Raw genomic sequence first — 16,349 nt, 5'->3', positions numbered from 1 at the left:
TCCGTAATAGGTAAAGATCTTTAAAGGTTTAATATAAGATGGCCAGAAAACAGATGTCCAGTCAATGATCAGTAAATGAAGCACAACTCAATAAAGTTCCCTTTCATTGCAAAGAAAATTATATTCTGAGAAAATCAGAGAAATTAAGACAGAGCGGGAGAAGTGGAGAGCACTAAAAATTTCAATGACATTCTTGAAAGTAATAGAACAAATACTGATGAAATTTGTATGAAACCACAAAAAACCATGAATAGCCAAAGCCCTACTGATGAAAATATAGGAGAAAGGCGGTATCATACTTCCAAGCTATACTACAAAGCCATAATAATTAAAACAGTTTGATACTGGAACAAAAACAGACACACAGACCAATGGAACCGAATAGAGAGCCCAGAAATAAAGCCACACTTATATGGACAACTGATCTTTGACAAAGGAGCAAGGAGCATGCAATGGAACATGGACAGTTTGTTCAATAAATGGTGCTGGGAAAACTGGACCACCACATGCAAAAAAATGAAACTAGAACACTACCTATCACTGTGCACAAAAATCAACTCAAAATGGATAAGAGAACAGGACATAAAACCTGAAACCATGAAATATATAGAAGAAAATATAGGTAAAACACTATAAGACATACATCGCAATAACATCTGTAAAGACTCATCACCCAGAGCAAAGATAGTCAAGGCAAAGATAAATACCTGGGATTACATTCAACTGAAAAGCTTCTGTACAGCAAAAGAGACATTAACCAAAACAGAGAGACACTCCATGGATTGGGAAAAAAATCTTTTCACTCCATTCAACTGATAAGGGACTGATCACAAAAACATACAAAGAACTCACACGACTCAACAAAAACAAAATTAACAATCCAGTCAAGAAACGGGCAGAAGAACTTAACAGACATTTCTCCAAAGAGGAAATGCAAATGGCCAACAGGTATATGAAAAAATGTTCAACATCCTTTATAATCATGGAAATGCAAATCAAAACCACATTGAGATACCACCTCACACCAGTAAGAATGGCACATATCAAAAAAACAAGCAACAACAAATGTTGGCAAAGATGTGGTGAAAAAGGAACTCTCCTACATTGCTGGTGGGAGTGCAAACTGGTCCAACCACTATGGAAAGCTGTCTGAAGGTTCCTCAGTCTACTAAAAATGGAGCTACCACCACTCCTGGTGATCTACCCAAAGGACACAAAAACATTGATTCAAAAATACCTATACTCCTATGTTTATTGCGCTATTTACAATAGGTAAAACCTGGAAACAACCCAAATGCCCAAAAATAGATGACTGGATCAAGAAGATGCGGTATATACACACAATTGAATATTATTCAGCAATCAAAAAAAAAATAAACTCATGCCATTCACAGCAATGTGAAAGAATTATGCTCAGTGAAATAAGCCAGAAAGAAAAAGAAAAATATTGGATGGTTTCACTTAAAGCAGAGGAATATAGGGGAATCCAATAAGACATCAGTGTAAAAAAATAATAGCAGTACAAAACACAACAAAGCAAAACCAGACAATTATAATCAGAGACATACTGTAGGGGAGGAAGAGGGAGAGGGGTCAGAGGAACAGAAGGAGGAGCACAGGGGACTGAGGTGATGGTGCACGGGTGCATTGGTAAAGGAAACTCTATGGGGACTACACCTGAGGGGGTGGTGGGAAGCAAATATTGTTTAAAAATGAAAAATAATGTAAAAAAAATTAATAAAAAATAGATAAATTATTTACATTATAAAAAAATAAAAGCTCAAAAGTGCTCATGTCTACATTTTAATAAATTAAGGTGCAGTAAAATATGCATTCCCATTTACTGAAAGTAACGTAAGTTCACATTAACATTTGATTCCGTTTGCTCTCTCAGAAGTCAAAATTCCCATTGTTAGTTTGAGGTATATAAATGCTTACATGTAGTGCTTTAGCAATCAATTCTCCACCTTCAGGTCCAATATCATTAAACATAAGGTTTAAATAAGTGAGATTAACTTGTTTCTATAGGAAGAGAAGTTATTAAACATGTATTATTAGAAATCAATCAAAAGTATATATATTTGAGTTGCTTTAGTTAAGCAAAAGTGTTCGCCTTCAGAAAAAAAATATTTACAACCTGGAAAACCTTAAAGTTCAGCTGTTTTGGGGAAAAAATCCTACTCCTATGTTTCTTCTTTACACTTACACTACTTCCACTCTCACACTTCTAGTACCACCAAGCAATTCTCTGCTACACCAGTTGGGTGCCCTAATTTAACTCAAATCCAACACTATGTACCTGGAGACTGTGTCAGATCACATAGATTACAGGCTCAGCCCCACAAGGTATTCCCACCCTACTTAGATGCTAGTTGTAGGCTCAGCCTATCACCTGTGCTTCTGACCAAAAGGCTATAAAACAGAGGTCCCCACAACCTTCTCCCCAGGTTTGATTAAATTGTTAGAGTGGCTCAAAGAACTCAGGGGAACATTTATGTTTACAAATTTATTAAATGATATTGATAAAGGACACAGATGAAGAGCCAAATGAAGATACATAGGGCAAGATCTGGGAGGGTCCCAGGTGTTAAGAGCTCTGTCTCCAGATGTTGATATATTCAGTCTGGAAGTTCTCTGAACTCTGTTCTTTTAGGATTTTCATGGAGATTTGCTTACTTAGGCATTGTCAGTTATTAACAGCAGTTTCCAGTCCTTTCACCCTCTTTGGGGCAAGGCAGAGGGGATGGGATGGATGAAAATTCCAAGCTTCTAATTATGACTTGGCCTTTCTGGTGATCACCTCACATTCAGGAGCCCAATCAAAGCCACCTCAAGAGTACAAAATTTGCCCTTAATGTTCTTACCACATAAGAATGACAAGGGTTGCAGGAGTCAAGGACTGAGGGCAGAGGCCAGCATTTAGTTTTTATAATTTGATGTAAGCAAAAGACACTACAATTAAGGGGGGGGGAGGAAATTGCCACTTTCATTAAACATAAATAATTTTAATACAAATGAGAGAAAAATACTACATTTAGTTTTGACCGATAATTCAAAGTATGGATGTGCTTTATCTAACCAGTGTAAAACAAAAGGTACAAAAAATCATTGCAAAAAGATAACTTAGGAAATCTAGGTACCAGCTCTACTGAGATCATCTACATAAATGGGTTTCTGTGTATTTTAAGTGTTATAAATATAGCCCAGAGTAAGGAGTGTTTTGCCTGCTTGCCATTAGATTAAGTAGTTTCATTGTACACAGAACTAAGAATAATTCAATGATGATGATTTTTGCAGCACATCTATTTGTGATAGCTAAGAATAACTTGGTTACTTCATATTTTTTAAATTTTCACTTTGTCCTGATGTTGTCCAGATGTTGTCCTGATGCTATTTCATGGATATAGCGATTTTAAGAGCATTTTAACTCATCAGAAGTACTTTTAGCAGATTTGGGACATGTATCAATAGTTAGAACATTTAAAAAACAGCTTAAGGGAGAAATAAAAATTATATACTGCTCTAAATATTTTAATTGAAAATAAACACATATTTGTCAATCTCTTGAGATTAAAAAATAAAGAGTTTTTCTTTGATTATACCTACTCTAACTGATAGAACACACTACCAGGTTATAAAATACAACCACAATGCATCATGTTTAGATTGGGTGTCTCCAAAGTAGTCTGCAATAAAGGGTTAGCTTAGCAGGACTTGGATGCTCAAACTCTGCATAATCCAAAGAAAGGACTGTTTCTTAACAAGCTCCTGGAAAGGGAAAGAAAAAACTTGAGAACATTTTGCAGTAAAATACCTGAAGCAGTTTTGCAGCATAGTAAGCGCCAACATCACTTATCACATTATAGCTAGCATCCAAACCTGAAGAACACAGAGGAATAGAAACTGATATTTTTGCTTATACTGAATACTTAAAATCAGGAAGAAAAAAGGCAGGAGATAATCATTCTAAAGGAGCCATACCAGTAATACGTGGGTTCTTTAAAATTCTAGAAAGAACCCAAAAATCTTCACCTGTTACTCTTTCTACTGGTATTAAGCGATTATTACCAGCAATGTTTAATGTGATTCCTTCCAGTCTGTTAAGATAAAAAAAAAAATCCTGAAATACAAAGAAATGCAGTAAAACAAAAATGTTTTATTTATTCAAGTGTAAATAGTAACATCATGGATTGCATTTACTGAAAGCAAGGATGTACCCCAAAATATTTATAGCAGATAAATTAAAACTACTGAATATTTCATAGATTTTGCAAAGTGCATTAATATATACTATTTCTCACACACAAAAAATAAAGTATCCTCACTTAAGATAATGACAATGATTTCAATGATTTGCACAAATAAACCCATCTCATAGGAATTAAGGATAAATCTGGAGAGCAAAAGAAGTGTTACTATGCTTTTTCCAAAAGTAATATCTGCTAACAGTGTTACTTATCTACTTCTCTGATCCAGATACGTTCATTTAAACAGGCATTTCAAATTAAAATCACTCAGCATTCCAGGATTTTCACACAAACAAGTATTGGTGAATATTACTGATGCAATCAAATTTTTGTCTTCCTTACCCTTTTTCAATTTCTTCATCCACTTCTTGGAGTATACGCAATATGTAAGGGTTGGTTTTCTGAGACAATTCTATACATTTATTAGAATAAAATCCTTGGAGATTGCCCATAGGTGTGGGATCTTCTGAAAAAATAAAAGCAATACCCTTAATCATGTACCAATTATTCCAGGAGATTTCCTTTTTCAAAAGAAAGTTACACTTCTTTCAAAGATATGAGTAAGTGTGTACACACATACAGTCAGCGCGGTGAAGAAAACAAAACAATCAAGGCTAGAGAAAGAAGAAAAATAGAAGTGAGGAATACAAGAGAATAAAACTCCTGTTTGGAAACTAAGGCCACAGAAGATCCCAGTGAGAGTGTATAGACACTCACTTGTGACATAAAAGAAGAACTAACCTCTAATATGTCACAGGCCTGGTGACTGATGAAAATGATGTCCACAGAAAATTAATATTTTGTCCATGCATCTAACAATGTTAAGAGTACAGAATCAAATTGACACTAAAACCTCTTTCTACAATACCACTCTGGGTTAGAGTGACAATCTCAAAAGGAATGTGAAAGACCACCAAGTCCCATAGGCTTCTTGGGAGCCCTCTGTACCACCCAAGTTCTTAGCAACTGTGACTATAGCTCTGTTTTTCCTTCCTAATGCCAAACTGAGATCTGTCTCACAGAATCTCTTTACCTTGTCTGGTCTTCCATTTCCTCTTTCTAAACTAGACTTTTTTGTTGTCAGTCCTTAATGGAGAGGACAGAAACAAAGCAGGAGTTGAGATCTTCCTCTACTATACTAGCAGTTTTCCTTAATGGTCTTACTGTTTTTAACATGACTTCAAAACATCTTTGTGAGGACCAGTCCTTTGGGGAAGGTGGCAATGAAAGCTAAGCTGTTACTTTTCTTACTATCACACACCACTGTCTGTGTTTGTTTTCTGTACTGGGAGATTTACTCAACTAGTCTGGCGTCTTAGGAGTCAGCTTCTCTAATTCTCTCCATTTCAGATATGCACTTTGCTGAGTGATTTCCATAACATATAAAATAAACAGATTGCAAAATGAATTTGCAAAGCAAGATTTAAGATGAGGAAAATTATACTAAAAATGAAAATGAACTTCCTTTACAGTCTTTTAAAATAAGCTTTAAGTTAAATTTAAGACATAAATTTAAGACTTAATTTTAAACCATTTGGAAACTTCAATATCAAAAAGAAAATATGATACAGCAATTCCACTTGTGTTATTTCCTGGAGGAAATAAAAAAACTAACTCAAAAAGATCTGTGTGGTGGAGAGGATACAAGATGGCTTCAGAGGAAGTCCCTTGCGTAGCTCCTCAGAGGGTTATCTAGATTAACCCGTGCAGTACTGCACCCACTGGCTTGGGAAAAAAACTGGAATACCTCTTGGACAGTAGAGACCAGGCAGACTGCACCAGAAAGGACACAGAATACACTCATGCTTCAGTAAACAAGAAATGGTTGGAAAGAGACACTTGGAGGCTGTAGTCCAGGGTAGGAGGCTGCCGTACAAACTATGGCACCACTCAGCTAGTGGCCCCAGTGATGTGAGAACCTAACACATGGAAGCATATAGTGAAGACTGAGGGGAAATGCATACAAAGGAGCTAGGATGTGCCCAGCAGACTAGGTCCCCAGTGAAAGGAACAATGACAGTGTGCTGGACTCTCCCACCCCCAACCTTTGGAACTGATACTAAGAACACATAAAGACAGTAGTATCTTGGGTCTGGAATCCCAGAGGGGAGGGCTATCATCAGTGCCACAAACAAGAGCCTGCCTCTACCCATTCAGACCAGTGGTTTGGCCCCTCCAAACTCCTCCCTCACACCAACTCAGTAGCTGCAAGATTAGGTGTCATACCTAAAATTACATAAAAATCAGAATGCCAACTTTTGGAAAGTGATAGTAGTTCAAGTCGCTGAGATCTAAAACAGCAAGATGAGCCAACCAAAAATCACACCACATGGCAACTTTAGACCTGAAGGGAATATGACACCACATGTAGAGGACAACTCCCATAATTCAACCATATAATATGTAAGATTTTATCTTCCTAAATAGAGTGAGTGAAAAATCACCATGATAAAGAAATTCAAAGAAATGGGTGAAAGTGAAGAAAAACAAGTCAAAGCAATAAAAAAAGAACTCTAAAAAGCTAAGCAGAGAGATACAACAAAACTCAGAAAAACAAATGAAAGTCCTTAGAAATACAACTAACCAAAAAAAATACAAATTGAGGATTTAAAGAAAATAAAAGATGTAAAAAGACTAGTAGAGGAGATAAATTCTGCAAAAACTATAAAAGCAGATTATACCAAATTGAGGATCAAATCTTACAGCTGCTATGTGAAAATAATAATGCACAAATGAATCAAGAAGAAAGAGAACTATCAAGTTTAAAAAAAGAAGAAATATCTTGAGAATTATCAGACTCCATTGGAAAGGGAACATAAGGATAATGGGTATTCCAGAATGGGGAAGAAAGCAAGAAGTAAACAGAGAACCTATTCAAAGAAATAATAAAGATAAACTTTCCTAACCTGGGGAAGGAACTAAATATACAAGTCCATAAAGCAAAAAGAAAGAACAGATGGTTAGCTTAGGGTAATGAGACCCACACCAAGATACATAGTCATGAAACTTCCAAGAGTTTGAGACCAAGAAAGAATATTGAAAACGGATATGGAAAAAAATAGGTTACCAATAAAGGTATTCCTAGTAGGTTTATGTCAGACACCTATGAGAAAACTCTGTGGGCAAGGGCAGAATGGAATAACATCCTGAAAAAATTAAAGGCAAAAATTGTCTGTTAGCCAAGAATACTATAGTCTATAAGAATCACCTTCAGGGGCCTCCCCATTGGTGCAGCGGGTTGAGGACAGCGCTGTGGAGCTGTCCACAGCATCCGCTGTGCGAGTTCCATTCCTGGCTGCCAGGGAGATTCCCACATGCGGTGACAGACCTCTCCTGTCTTGCTCACTGCTCCCCTCAGCAGCGTTTTCAGTTGTCTGCCTGTTCTGCTCCCCACTGTGTCTCTGGTGAATTCTCTCACCCTCCCACACCTCTAGCCTATACCCCAGTTCTTGTATAAATAAATAAATCTTTAAAAAATAATCACCTTCAGATATGAGGGAGAAATAAAGGCTTACCAGACAAAGAGAAGTTGAAGTAGTTTGTCAACACAAGGCCTCCACATAAGAAATGTTGAAAAGTACTCTTCTATTTAATTTAAAGAGAAAATCAACAACCACAAAAACTGAAACAGGAAATAGATAGAACCAGAAATCTAGAGACAAAATGGTAGTAGCAAAGCCTCATATATCAATTTTCGCCCTAAATGTAACTGGATTGAATTCAACAACCCAGAGGCAGAGTATCTGGTAAGATCAGGAAAAAAGCAAACAAACAAACAAACAAACCCAAATGTCTGCTATCTCCAGAAGACTTATCTGAGCTCAAAAGATTAACACAGGCTCAAAGTAAATGGCTGAAAAACAATCCTACAAGCAAAGAGAACTCCCACCTCTTCCCCAGAAAAGGCAGGGACAGCCATAAAACAGGATTCTAGCTAAACAAAAGCTACAAGGGACAGAGTTGGACTTTATATAATGATTATGGGATCAATACATTACTAAGACATAACATTATGGACATATATATGCACCAAGTGAAAGAACAGCAAAATATATGACAACTATTATCTTTTTTTTTAATTTTTTAAATTTTTTTTAAAGATTTATTTTTATTTTTTTTTAAAAGATTTATTTATTTATTTATACAAGCACTGGGTACAGTCAGAAGCGCGGGAGGGTTCACCAGAGCCAGAGCGGGGAACAGAACAGGCAGAAGGACCGAAGTACACTGCAGAGGGGAGCAGCGGGTGGCAGGAGAGGTCTGCGTGCCATGTAGGACCCTCCTCCAGTGGCCGGGGAGCAGCTGGGGATCGAACCGGTGCTGCAGAGACTGCGGGCAGCTTCGCAACCCAGTGCTTAACCGCTGCGCCACCGGGGAGGCCCAAGATTTATTTATTTTTATACAAGAACTGGGTACAGGCCAGATGTGTGGGAGGGTGAGAGGATTCACCAGAGACAGAGTGGGGAACAGAACAGGCAGACTGACAAAATGCACTGCTGAGGGGAGTAGCGGGCATGACAGGAGAAGTCTGCCGCGCCATGTGGGACCCTCGCTGGCCGGTCAGGATCAAACCTGCACTGTAGAGGCTCCAGACAGCTTCATAGTGAGGCGCCCAACTGCCTACACCACCAGGGAGACCCAAGACAACTATTATCAACAACAAAACTGATATTGGTGGCAACATAACAGTAGTAGGGGGATTCAATTTTTACAAACAGACAGATCAGCTACACAAAAAATAAACAAGAAAACAATAGTCTTATGAGGAATCAGACCACATAGGCTTAACATTTATAGTACACTGCACCACAAGAAAACTGAGTACACTTAAGGGCACATGGAAGGAACATCTCCAGGATAGACCACATGACTGGGTCACAGTGACAAGAAATTCATTAAGATTGAAATTGTATCAAGTATCTTCCCTGGTCACAGTGGTATCAAGCTAGAAATCAACAACAAAAAGAAAGCAGGTGAAATCTCTAATATGTGGAAACTGAGAACTAAAAATTTCGATTTGAAAAAAATCAAAAAAGAAACTAAAAAATACCTGGAGACAATCAAAAATAAAGATACTACTTATCTGAATATCCAAAAATGAATCAATGCAATTCACCACATCAACAAAAGATGAAAAAATCATACGATCATATCAGTAGATGTAGAGAAAGGGTTTAACATTCAACATCGATTTAACATAAAGACGCTTAAAAAACTGGGGATAGCTGAAACATACCTCAATATAACAAAGGCCACATGTGTTCTGTAGAATGCTAATCTACAAGATGATTAAAGATGTTCTAAGCAGAATGGGATTTATTGTCAAGTAAGTTTGAGTAATGTTGAATAAAATCAAGTTAGACAGAGCCCTATCTATATACTGAAGACACTTAAAATGCAGAGGTGCACAGACTTCAAATTATTGATTCTGGAGGGGATGGAGGGTAAGATTAGCCATTTCCCAGATTGCTGTGACCATAGGAATGCAATCTATTCCCCAGATGCAATTTAGCATCCAGGGAAATACACACAGCAGAAAGTAGATCTCAAAGACAAGATCTCAAACAGAAGTTGAAAGTTGGCTGCTCTGGGCTTCTTTCTGGCTACTACCATTTTCTGTGTTGAAAAGAGGTGAGGGGGCTTCTGCTGGTGGCGCAGGCGGTTGAGCGCCGGGCTGTGAAGCTGTCCGCAGCGTCTACAGCGCCGGTTCTACCCAGGCTGGCCATCCAGGGTCCCACATGGCCTGGCAGAACTCTCCTGGCGCGTCCGCTGCTCCCCCCAGCAGTGTATTTTGCCAGTCTGCCTGTTCTGCTCCCTGCTCTGTCACTGGTGAATCCTCTCACTCTCCCGCGCATCTGGCCTGCACCCCGGTTCTTGTATAAATAAATAAATAAATCTTTAAAAAAAAAGAGAGAATCTGAGTCACTGCCTACCTTCAGCTGACAGCATCACATCTGGGAATGCAGAAATGTCAGACTTACAGCTCCTGTTTTTGTGAAGACATGAAGGAGTCTTAGAGTATAGGCTAAACATAAGAATAGTTACATGAATAGTCCCGTAACTACCACGGACTGATCATTTTAAAATTATTTGTTTTTCTGCTGAATTTAAAATTCACTTAAATACTACTGTAAGCTAAGATTTTATGGTGCAAATATTTATTTCCCTACTGTAGTCACATAAGAGAAAAATAACAAATCAGTCTTCAAATTGTAAACGCTAGCTATGCGGGACAATGTGTTTAGAACCTCACCCAAATTTCATTTTCATCCACACCTAACCCCTGGATTCCAAATAATTTCCACCTAGTAACATTTAAAAATATTTAGAGAAAGGGCTCTTTTGGAGGCTGTTCCCTATACCCTCCTATTCGAGAACAAAATATCCCAGGGTGGATTGTCAGACTTGGGTGCGTCTCCAGAATCATTTGTATGACTGAACAAGACACTTAAACTCCCCCTCGGGCTGGCGGGAGCCCTAACCGCCTCTGTCGCGCGTGCAGGGAGGAATACACACGACCGGCTTCTGGTGCAGCTCCTTATCTAGAAGCACATACTTTAAAGCAAGCATCCCAAATGGAAAACAGGGGTTCGGGGGGGGCGAGATTAAAGAGCAGGGACAGGCAGGCTGTATTTCATTTGCTAGAGAGAATTCATGCGCGCAGAAGTCAGTCACGCAGAGGCGGCAAGTCAGCAGGAGCCCCAGACTTGCTCACCAGGACCCCGCTCTCCGGAGCTGCCACAAAGAGCAGGTCCAGAAGCGCTCCCGGGCTCCTTCTCCGAGACCCTCCGAGCAAAGGGTCGAGGATTTTCTATCCCGTGAAGGACGGGCCTTCAGGGGAACTTGGGTGTCCCCTCCAGCCCACCTCTGGGGGCGTCCCTAAGCTGAGGCTGCAGCCGCGGTTCCCAGGGCCGCCCCCCGCCGCGCCGCCTCTGGCCGGCGGCTGTTCCGAGGACGGCGGGCGCGACCCGACAGCTGGGGCCCCGGCGCCGCTCGCGCGTTTGCTCCGAACCAGGCGTCCCCGAAGGACACCCGGCTTCTTACCGCAACCACCGGTCGCAGTCGAGGAGAGAGCAGGGGCGGGAGAGGGGACGGGACAAGGGGCCCCGGACTCGGGCCGGGCGGCTTCCTCAGGGGTGCTCCGCATGCTCTTTACCCCCAGCCTGGGCGGCGGCGTTGTTATGACGACCGCGCGCACCCCCAAACCCCGCCCCGGCTGCTGACGTAGGCACCGCGCAGCGCGGGGGCGCGGACGGACTGCGTCACTTCGGGCCCGGCTTCCCGGGGGCGGCGCGAGCGCTGGGGCGTGAAGGCCCGGCCGGCAGCAAACCCCACCCCCTGCCCCGTGCTGTGCGGAATCCTTGGTCGCCCCAAGTGGATCCCCGTCACCCCCGCCCGGGATGAAAGGCACGCAAAGGGAGGGCGCCTGCTCCTCTGCGGGGAGAAGTTAGCGCGGCTTCGGAGGCGCTGCTGATTGGCTAGCGGCTCCGTCTACAAAGACGATTGTGACACAGCCCCTACCCCCAAAGTGTGCCCAGCCCTGCTGGGCCCAAGCCGAGGGGCGGAGAATACCTGCCCGGACGGGACGCGGAGCTAAGGCGGCGATAGGGAGGCGTGTAGATCAGCCTTGTGGAGGGGCGGGAAATCAGGGAATACTTCTTGGAGGAGGTACACCCTGACTGGTGCGAGTGAGCCGGCCAGAGAACAGGACTTTGCGGTGCACCCTGGAGAAGCGCAGGTACTTTGGGGCTGCCTAGATGATTGGGGGACAAGTAGTGCCAGAGCCAAGTGGAACCTGCGCATCCTCTAAGAACCACAACTGTTGGGGGACAGGGCGCTGGGAACAGCGGGTGGCATAGACAATAGGAATAAAGAAAGTCAGAAGCATGAACAAGAATGTTATGAGTCAACAAAATACTAAAGAGGAGGAAGCATATATAAGCAAATATTGGAAAGCATATATAATCAAATAATAGAAAGTTGACACCTGGTCATAAAGAATTTTTTAGACAGTAGGTTAGGCATAACTCCTGTGGTAACCACTAAGCAAACACAAATGAAGAATTAGATAGCAACACTAGGGAAGTCATCCAAATCAAAGAATAGAGAGAAAAAATTGAAAGAGAAAGATAAAACCATCAAAAATAATAATAAAAAAACAGAACACAGTAAGTGATCCCTATGTATTAATAATCACCCTAAATGTGAATGGCCTAAATTCGCCAAAAGGCACAGAATGATAGGTTGGGTTAAAAATTTTCATCCATCTGGGAGTCCCCTGAGCGCCGCGCTGTGAAGCTGTTCTCAGCCTCTGCAGTGCTGGTTCGATCCCGGCCGGCTGGCGAGAATCCCACATGGCGAAGCAGACCTCTCCTGTCTCGCCCGCTGCTCCTCTCAGCAATGTATTTCGGTCCGTCTGCCTGTTCTGTTCCCTGCTCTGGCTCTGGTGAATCCTCTCACCCTCCTGTGCATCTGGCTTGTGCCCCGGTTCTTATATAAATAAATAAATCTTTTAAAAAATTTTTTTTCATCCATCCATACTGTGCTTTCAAGAGACTCATTTAAAACTGAAAGAGAAAAACAAAGAGAAAGTTATGAGCAAGTTCTTATAAGTCAAAAACGCAGAAATAAAAGCAGGATCTGTTATTCTCATGTTAGATAAAAGTAGACTATCAGTCAGGAAAGGTGATTAGGGACAAAGACACTGTAATAATGATCAAGGGAATAATTTATCAAGACAATATAACTCATTAATATTTATGCACTTAACATAGGGGCACCCATTTTATATAATGCAACATTAACAAACCCAAAACAACGTATTGACAAAAACACAGTTATTATCAGAGACCTCACCACACTGATGACACAAAGGGACAGATTATCCAGACAGAAAATTAACAAGAAAATAAAGCCTTTAAATGAAGTGTTGGACCCGATGGACTTAACAGACATTTACAGAGCTTTTCATCCCCAAAGAAAGGAATGAAAGTTCTTTTCAAGTGCACATGGAACATTCTGAAGAATCGAACATATGCTGGGACACATATATTTTATATGAAAATAGAAATTATTTCAAGTATCTTCTCAGATAACAATGGCACCAAGCTAGAAAATTAACCACAAAGAAAATCCCAGAATAAACGTTTGGAGACTAAACAAAATACTTCTGAACTACTGCTGGGTCAGTAAAGAAATTAAGGAAGAAATCAAAAAGCATCTGGAGACTAATGAAAATAGAAATGTAACCAGTGCCTAAAGCCAAAGACTGTTATAGATGGTGCCCCCTAAAGGGTGTGCTGGTGAGGGTGGATAGCCCCAGGGAAAATATGAACAAAGTATCTCATTTGGGGTGGAGACTCTGATAAGAAATATAAGGGACTGCAGAAGCAGCACTAGAACTCAGTGTTCAGGAATCAGCATTTGGGATTTCAGCATTTTTGGATCTTCAGCAATTCTGGGGTCAGCGATTTCTGCCCCAACTATGCAGATCCTCCAGAAGACTGTTACACGCCTCCAAAGGAAATGGAGAGGCTTCCAGCAGCCAACCTCGGGAGGAAATGTTCGGAGGCTTTGCAAGTAGCGGAGCAACTGAAACTGATCCTGGTTTTGCTGCTGTTACAGCCTGGCAGAGAAGGCAAAGACCTGGAGGCAGGCACTTCACTGAGCAGTGTGAGTGTGGCCATTTGTCAGGTAGTTGGACCACTGCAGCTGCTCTTTCAAGTCTCGCTTGTCTGGTGCTGTGCTGGGGCATCTCAGCAGCTCTAGTGAGTGTCTCCTGATGTGTCTTCTGCTGTCTTTGTGAATTGGATCCTGAGTTATAGTCTGGCGGCCACATGCTCTTTGTCCTCAGTGGCAGGAAGATGCCATCTTGGGAGCCTTTGTGGTTAGGACTTTAAAACACTGAACACTGGTTCTGGTGAGGTAAATGGCCATTTTTAGTCTCAGTAACTTTGTTTTTCCCTGGTTTGTTAAATAAATTCTATTATTGTTCTCTGAACCTGGGTAGTCTTGCAATTGTGCGCGCAGTTGAAGAACTCAGGAGAGGCCGCTAAACAATTTAGGCAGTGTCCTTGGCCAGTTTTAGTGCCCCTTGCCACCCTGTATCAGAAAAACAAGCTACCATATCCTGAGATGTTCTAAAACAATGCTTTGAAGGAAGTTTATAGCAATACAGGCTCATATTTAAAAAGCAAGAAAAATATCAATAATCTAACTCTACAACAGAAGAAGCTATTATACAATATTGTATTATACTATATATATTGTATATTATACAGTATTATACAATACTCACTGCCCTCGGTAATCTCAATTTTTTATATTATCTCCTCAGTCTAGACACGGTGGATTGCCTAGGAGCCTTCAGCAGTGGCATTGTTGGTAGTTTGTATTAGGAAACTGGGGATTTCATCCTATGGGACTATTAGATTAGTTTAATGTCTGATTACCAAATGACAAAAGAATTGGAAATGCTAGTTCTGGACATAATTTAATCCACAGTAAATCTTGTTCTTTAAGTAACAGAACACAGTGATGTCTGAAAGCTCTGTCTGAGGCTCCACAGGTGGTCAGGAGAAACAGAAAGTACTGTTGTGGTGGCAATACTATTGTGCTGCACAGAGGAGTATATTAAGTGTGGGGCTGGAAACACACCCCCTCTGTAGGACTGGGCTTCTGAGGTGAATGAGAGGCCCTGTACTCCAGCTGAAAAGCCCCCATTCCAGAAGACAGGTTAAAGATGCTACAGTCGAGCTGACCAACGTCATATCATAGTTTTCTCTGCCTAACCCCTTGGGCTTCGGGCATCTGTGCCTGGTGTTGGCATTACCAAGCCCTGCATAGTACAATATTAACATCTTAAGTTTATAACATTTATTAATCTAGTGGTGTAAGTCTGCAATTTTGTTATTATTCAAATCATCTTTTGCAATTGGTCCTTTGCATGTTTTAGAACTCGCTTGTCAATATATCAGAAAAAGGGAAAAAAAAAAAGCTTGCTGAGATTTTGACTCAGACTGCATTGGAACAATAGATCAATTTGGAGACTAGTGACAGCTTAACACTATTGATTTCATTCATGGACAGAACTTCTTTCTGATTGCAGATTTAATTCCTCTCAATTCACTAAAATTTCAAATATCTTACTTAGGAATTTCAGCTTTTGCCCTTAGCTACACTGTGGGGTCTAAGCCCAAGTCTCATGGGAGAGAACCAGCTGGTGGGAGTATAGACTTTGAGGTTCCTCTATACTCCAAACCACCATGCTAGCTCACTCAAAGCTGTGAAAATTGGATTGCTTTTTCTTTGTCCCAGAAGTCTCTTTACCTATGCCCTTGGGAGGTTTGCTTCTCTATCTGCCAGACCCCAAACTTGCAAATACCACCAAGCATGAAAGTGTCCTCTAGTCTCTAATTTATTTAAGAATGTTTAGTCCATCTCTAAAATTTAATTATTTTGGCCTTTTAATGTCCACCACTCTTTGGTGACTTTAAGGGAAAATGAGATATTTTAGACCAGTGCTTTCTCAGTATTAGGGTGAAGGCAATGATCTTTTGCAATCTCTGTGCCCTTCCTGGAAATAGAATAAATGGAAATAGTCACCTTTTTTAAAAAAAGCATTTTAAAGGACAGGTTTATTAGGAAAGGAGAAAGAAACACAGAGGCAACTCTATAGTCACAGGTGGACAAGAGAACTGTGCAAAAATAAGGTTTTTAAAATATATATTCATATTTTACATTATTCTTCCTTTTTGTACAATGTATGCTTTCTCCCCTCTGGTATAGTCCCTGTAGAATTCCCACCAATTCACCTGTGACCCATCACCATAGTCCCTGTGCTCTTCCCTCCCCTATTTTGATCCCTGTTCCTTCCCCTTCCCTGCAAAATGTCTCTGACTTATAGTTGCCTGACATTTTTTTAATTTATTGTAATTAATTTATTCCTGATCTTGTATTTGTTTCCTCTATATTCTTCCTATAAGTGAAACCAGCCAATATTTTTTTTTCTGGCTTATTTCACTGAGCATAATCCCTTCTAGCTCCATCCATGAGTTTATCTTTTTGATTGCTGAATAATATTCCATTGTGTGTGTGTGTGTG

General features: G+C 40.7%; 2 protein-coding genes across 7 annotated transcripts in view; one reads left to right on the top strand and one right to left on the bottom strand.

Moving 5' to 3' along the window:
• LRRC34 (leucine rich repeat containing 34) overlaps nucleotides 1–11,436 on the bottom strand; it is a 33,641-nt gene extending 22,205 nt beyond the window's left edge. For 3 of the 6 annotated variants that reach the window (XM_037525723.2, XM_037525726.2, XM_037525728.2), the window contains exons 1-5: nucleotides 11,292–11,436; nucleotides 4,590–4,713; nucleotides 3,982–4,097; nucleotides 3,815–3,879; nucleotides 1,939–2,022 (exon numbers count right to left, since the gene is read on the bottom strand). In XM_037525723.2, coding sequence (XP_037381620.1) covers nucleotides 1,939–2,022; nucleotides 3,815–3,879; nucleotides 3,982–4,097; nucleotides 4,590–4,713; nucleotides 11,292–11,394 — 492 coding nt within the window. In that variant the 5' untranslated portion in view covers nucleotides 11,395–11,436. Of the gene's footprint in view, nucleotides 1–1,938; nucleotides 2,023–3,814; nucleotides 3,880–3,981; nucleotides 4,098–4,589; nucleotides 4,714–10,180; nucleotides 10,234–11,291 lie in introns of those variants that run through there. The other 3 variants (XM_037525724.2, XM_037525725.2, XM_037525729.2) reach the window with 3 other exon arrangements.
• Nucleotides 11,437–11,726: 290 nt separating this feature from the next.
• Nucleotides 11,727–16,349, top strand: part of LRRIQ4 (leucine rich repeats and IQ motif containing 4) — a 37,657-nt gene continuing 33,034 nt past the window's right edge. Inside the window, exon 1 of the mRNA XM_037526644.2 lies at nucleotides 11,727–11,985. The gene's annotated coding sequence lies outside the window, so the exon portion shown is untranslated. The remainder of the gene's footprint in view (nucleotides 11,986–16,349) is intronic.

This window comes from Talpa occidentalis, unplaced genomic scaffold, assembly GCF_014898055.3.
Source record: "Talpa occidentalis isolate TD23 unplaced genomic scaffold, MPIMG_talOcc4v2.1 talOcc4.4, whole genome shotgun sequence".
Classification (NCBI taxonomy): Eukaryota; Metazoa; Chordata; class Mammalia; order Eulipotyphla; family Talpidae; genus Talpa; species Talpa occidentalis.
Note: the sequence above shows the minus strand (reverse complement) of the source record. Positions and strands in the feature narration are given on the sequence as shown.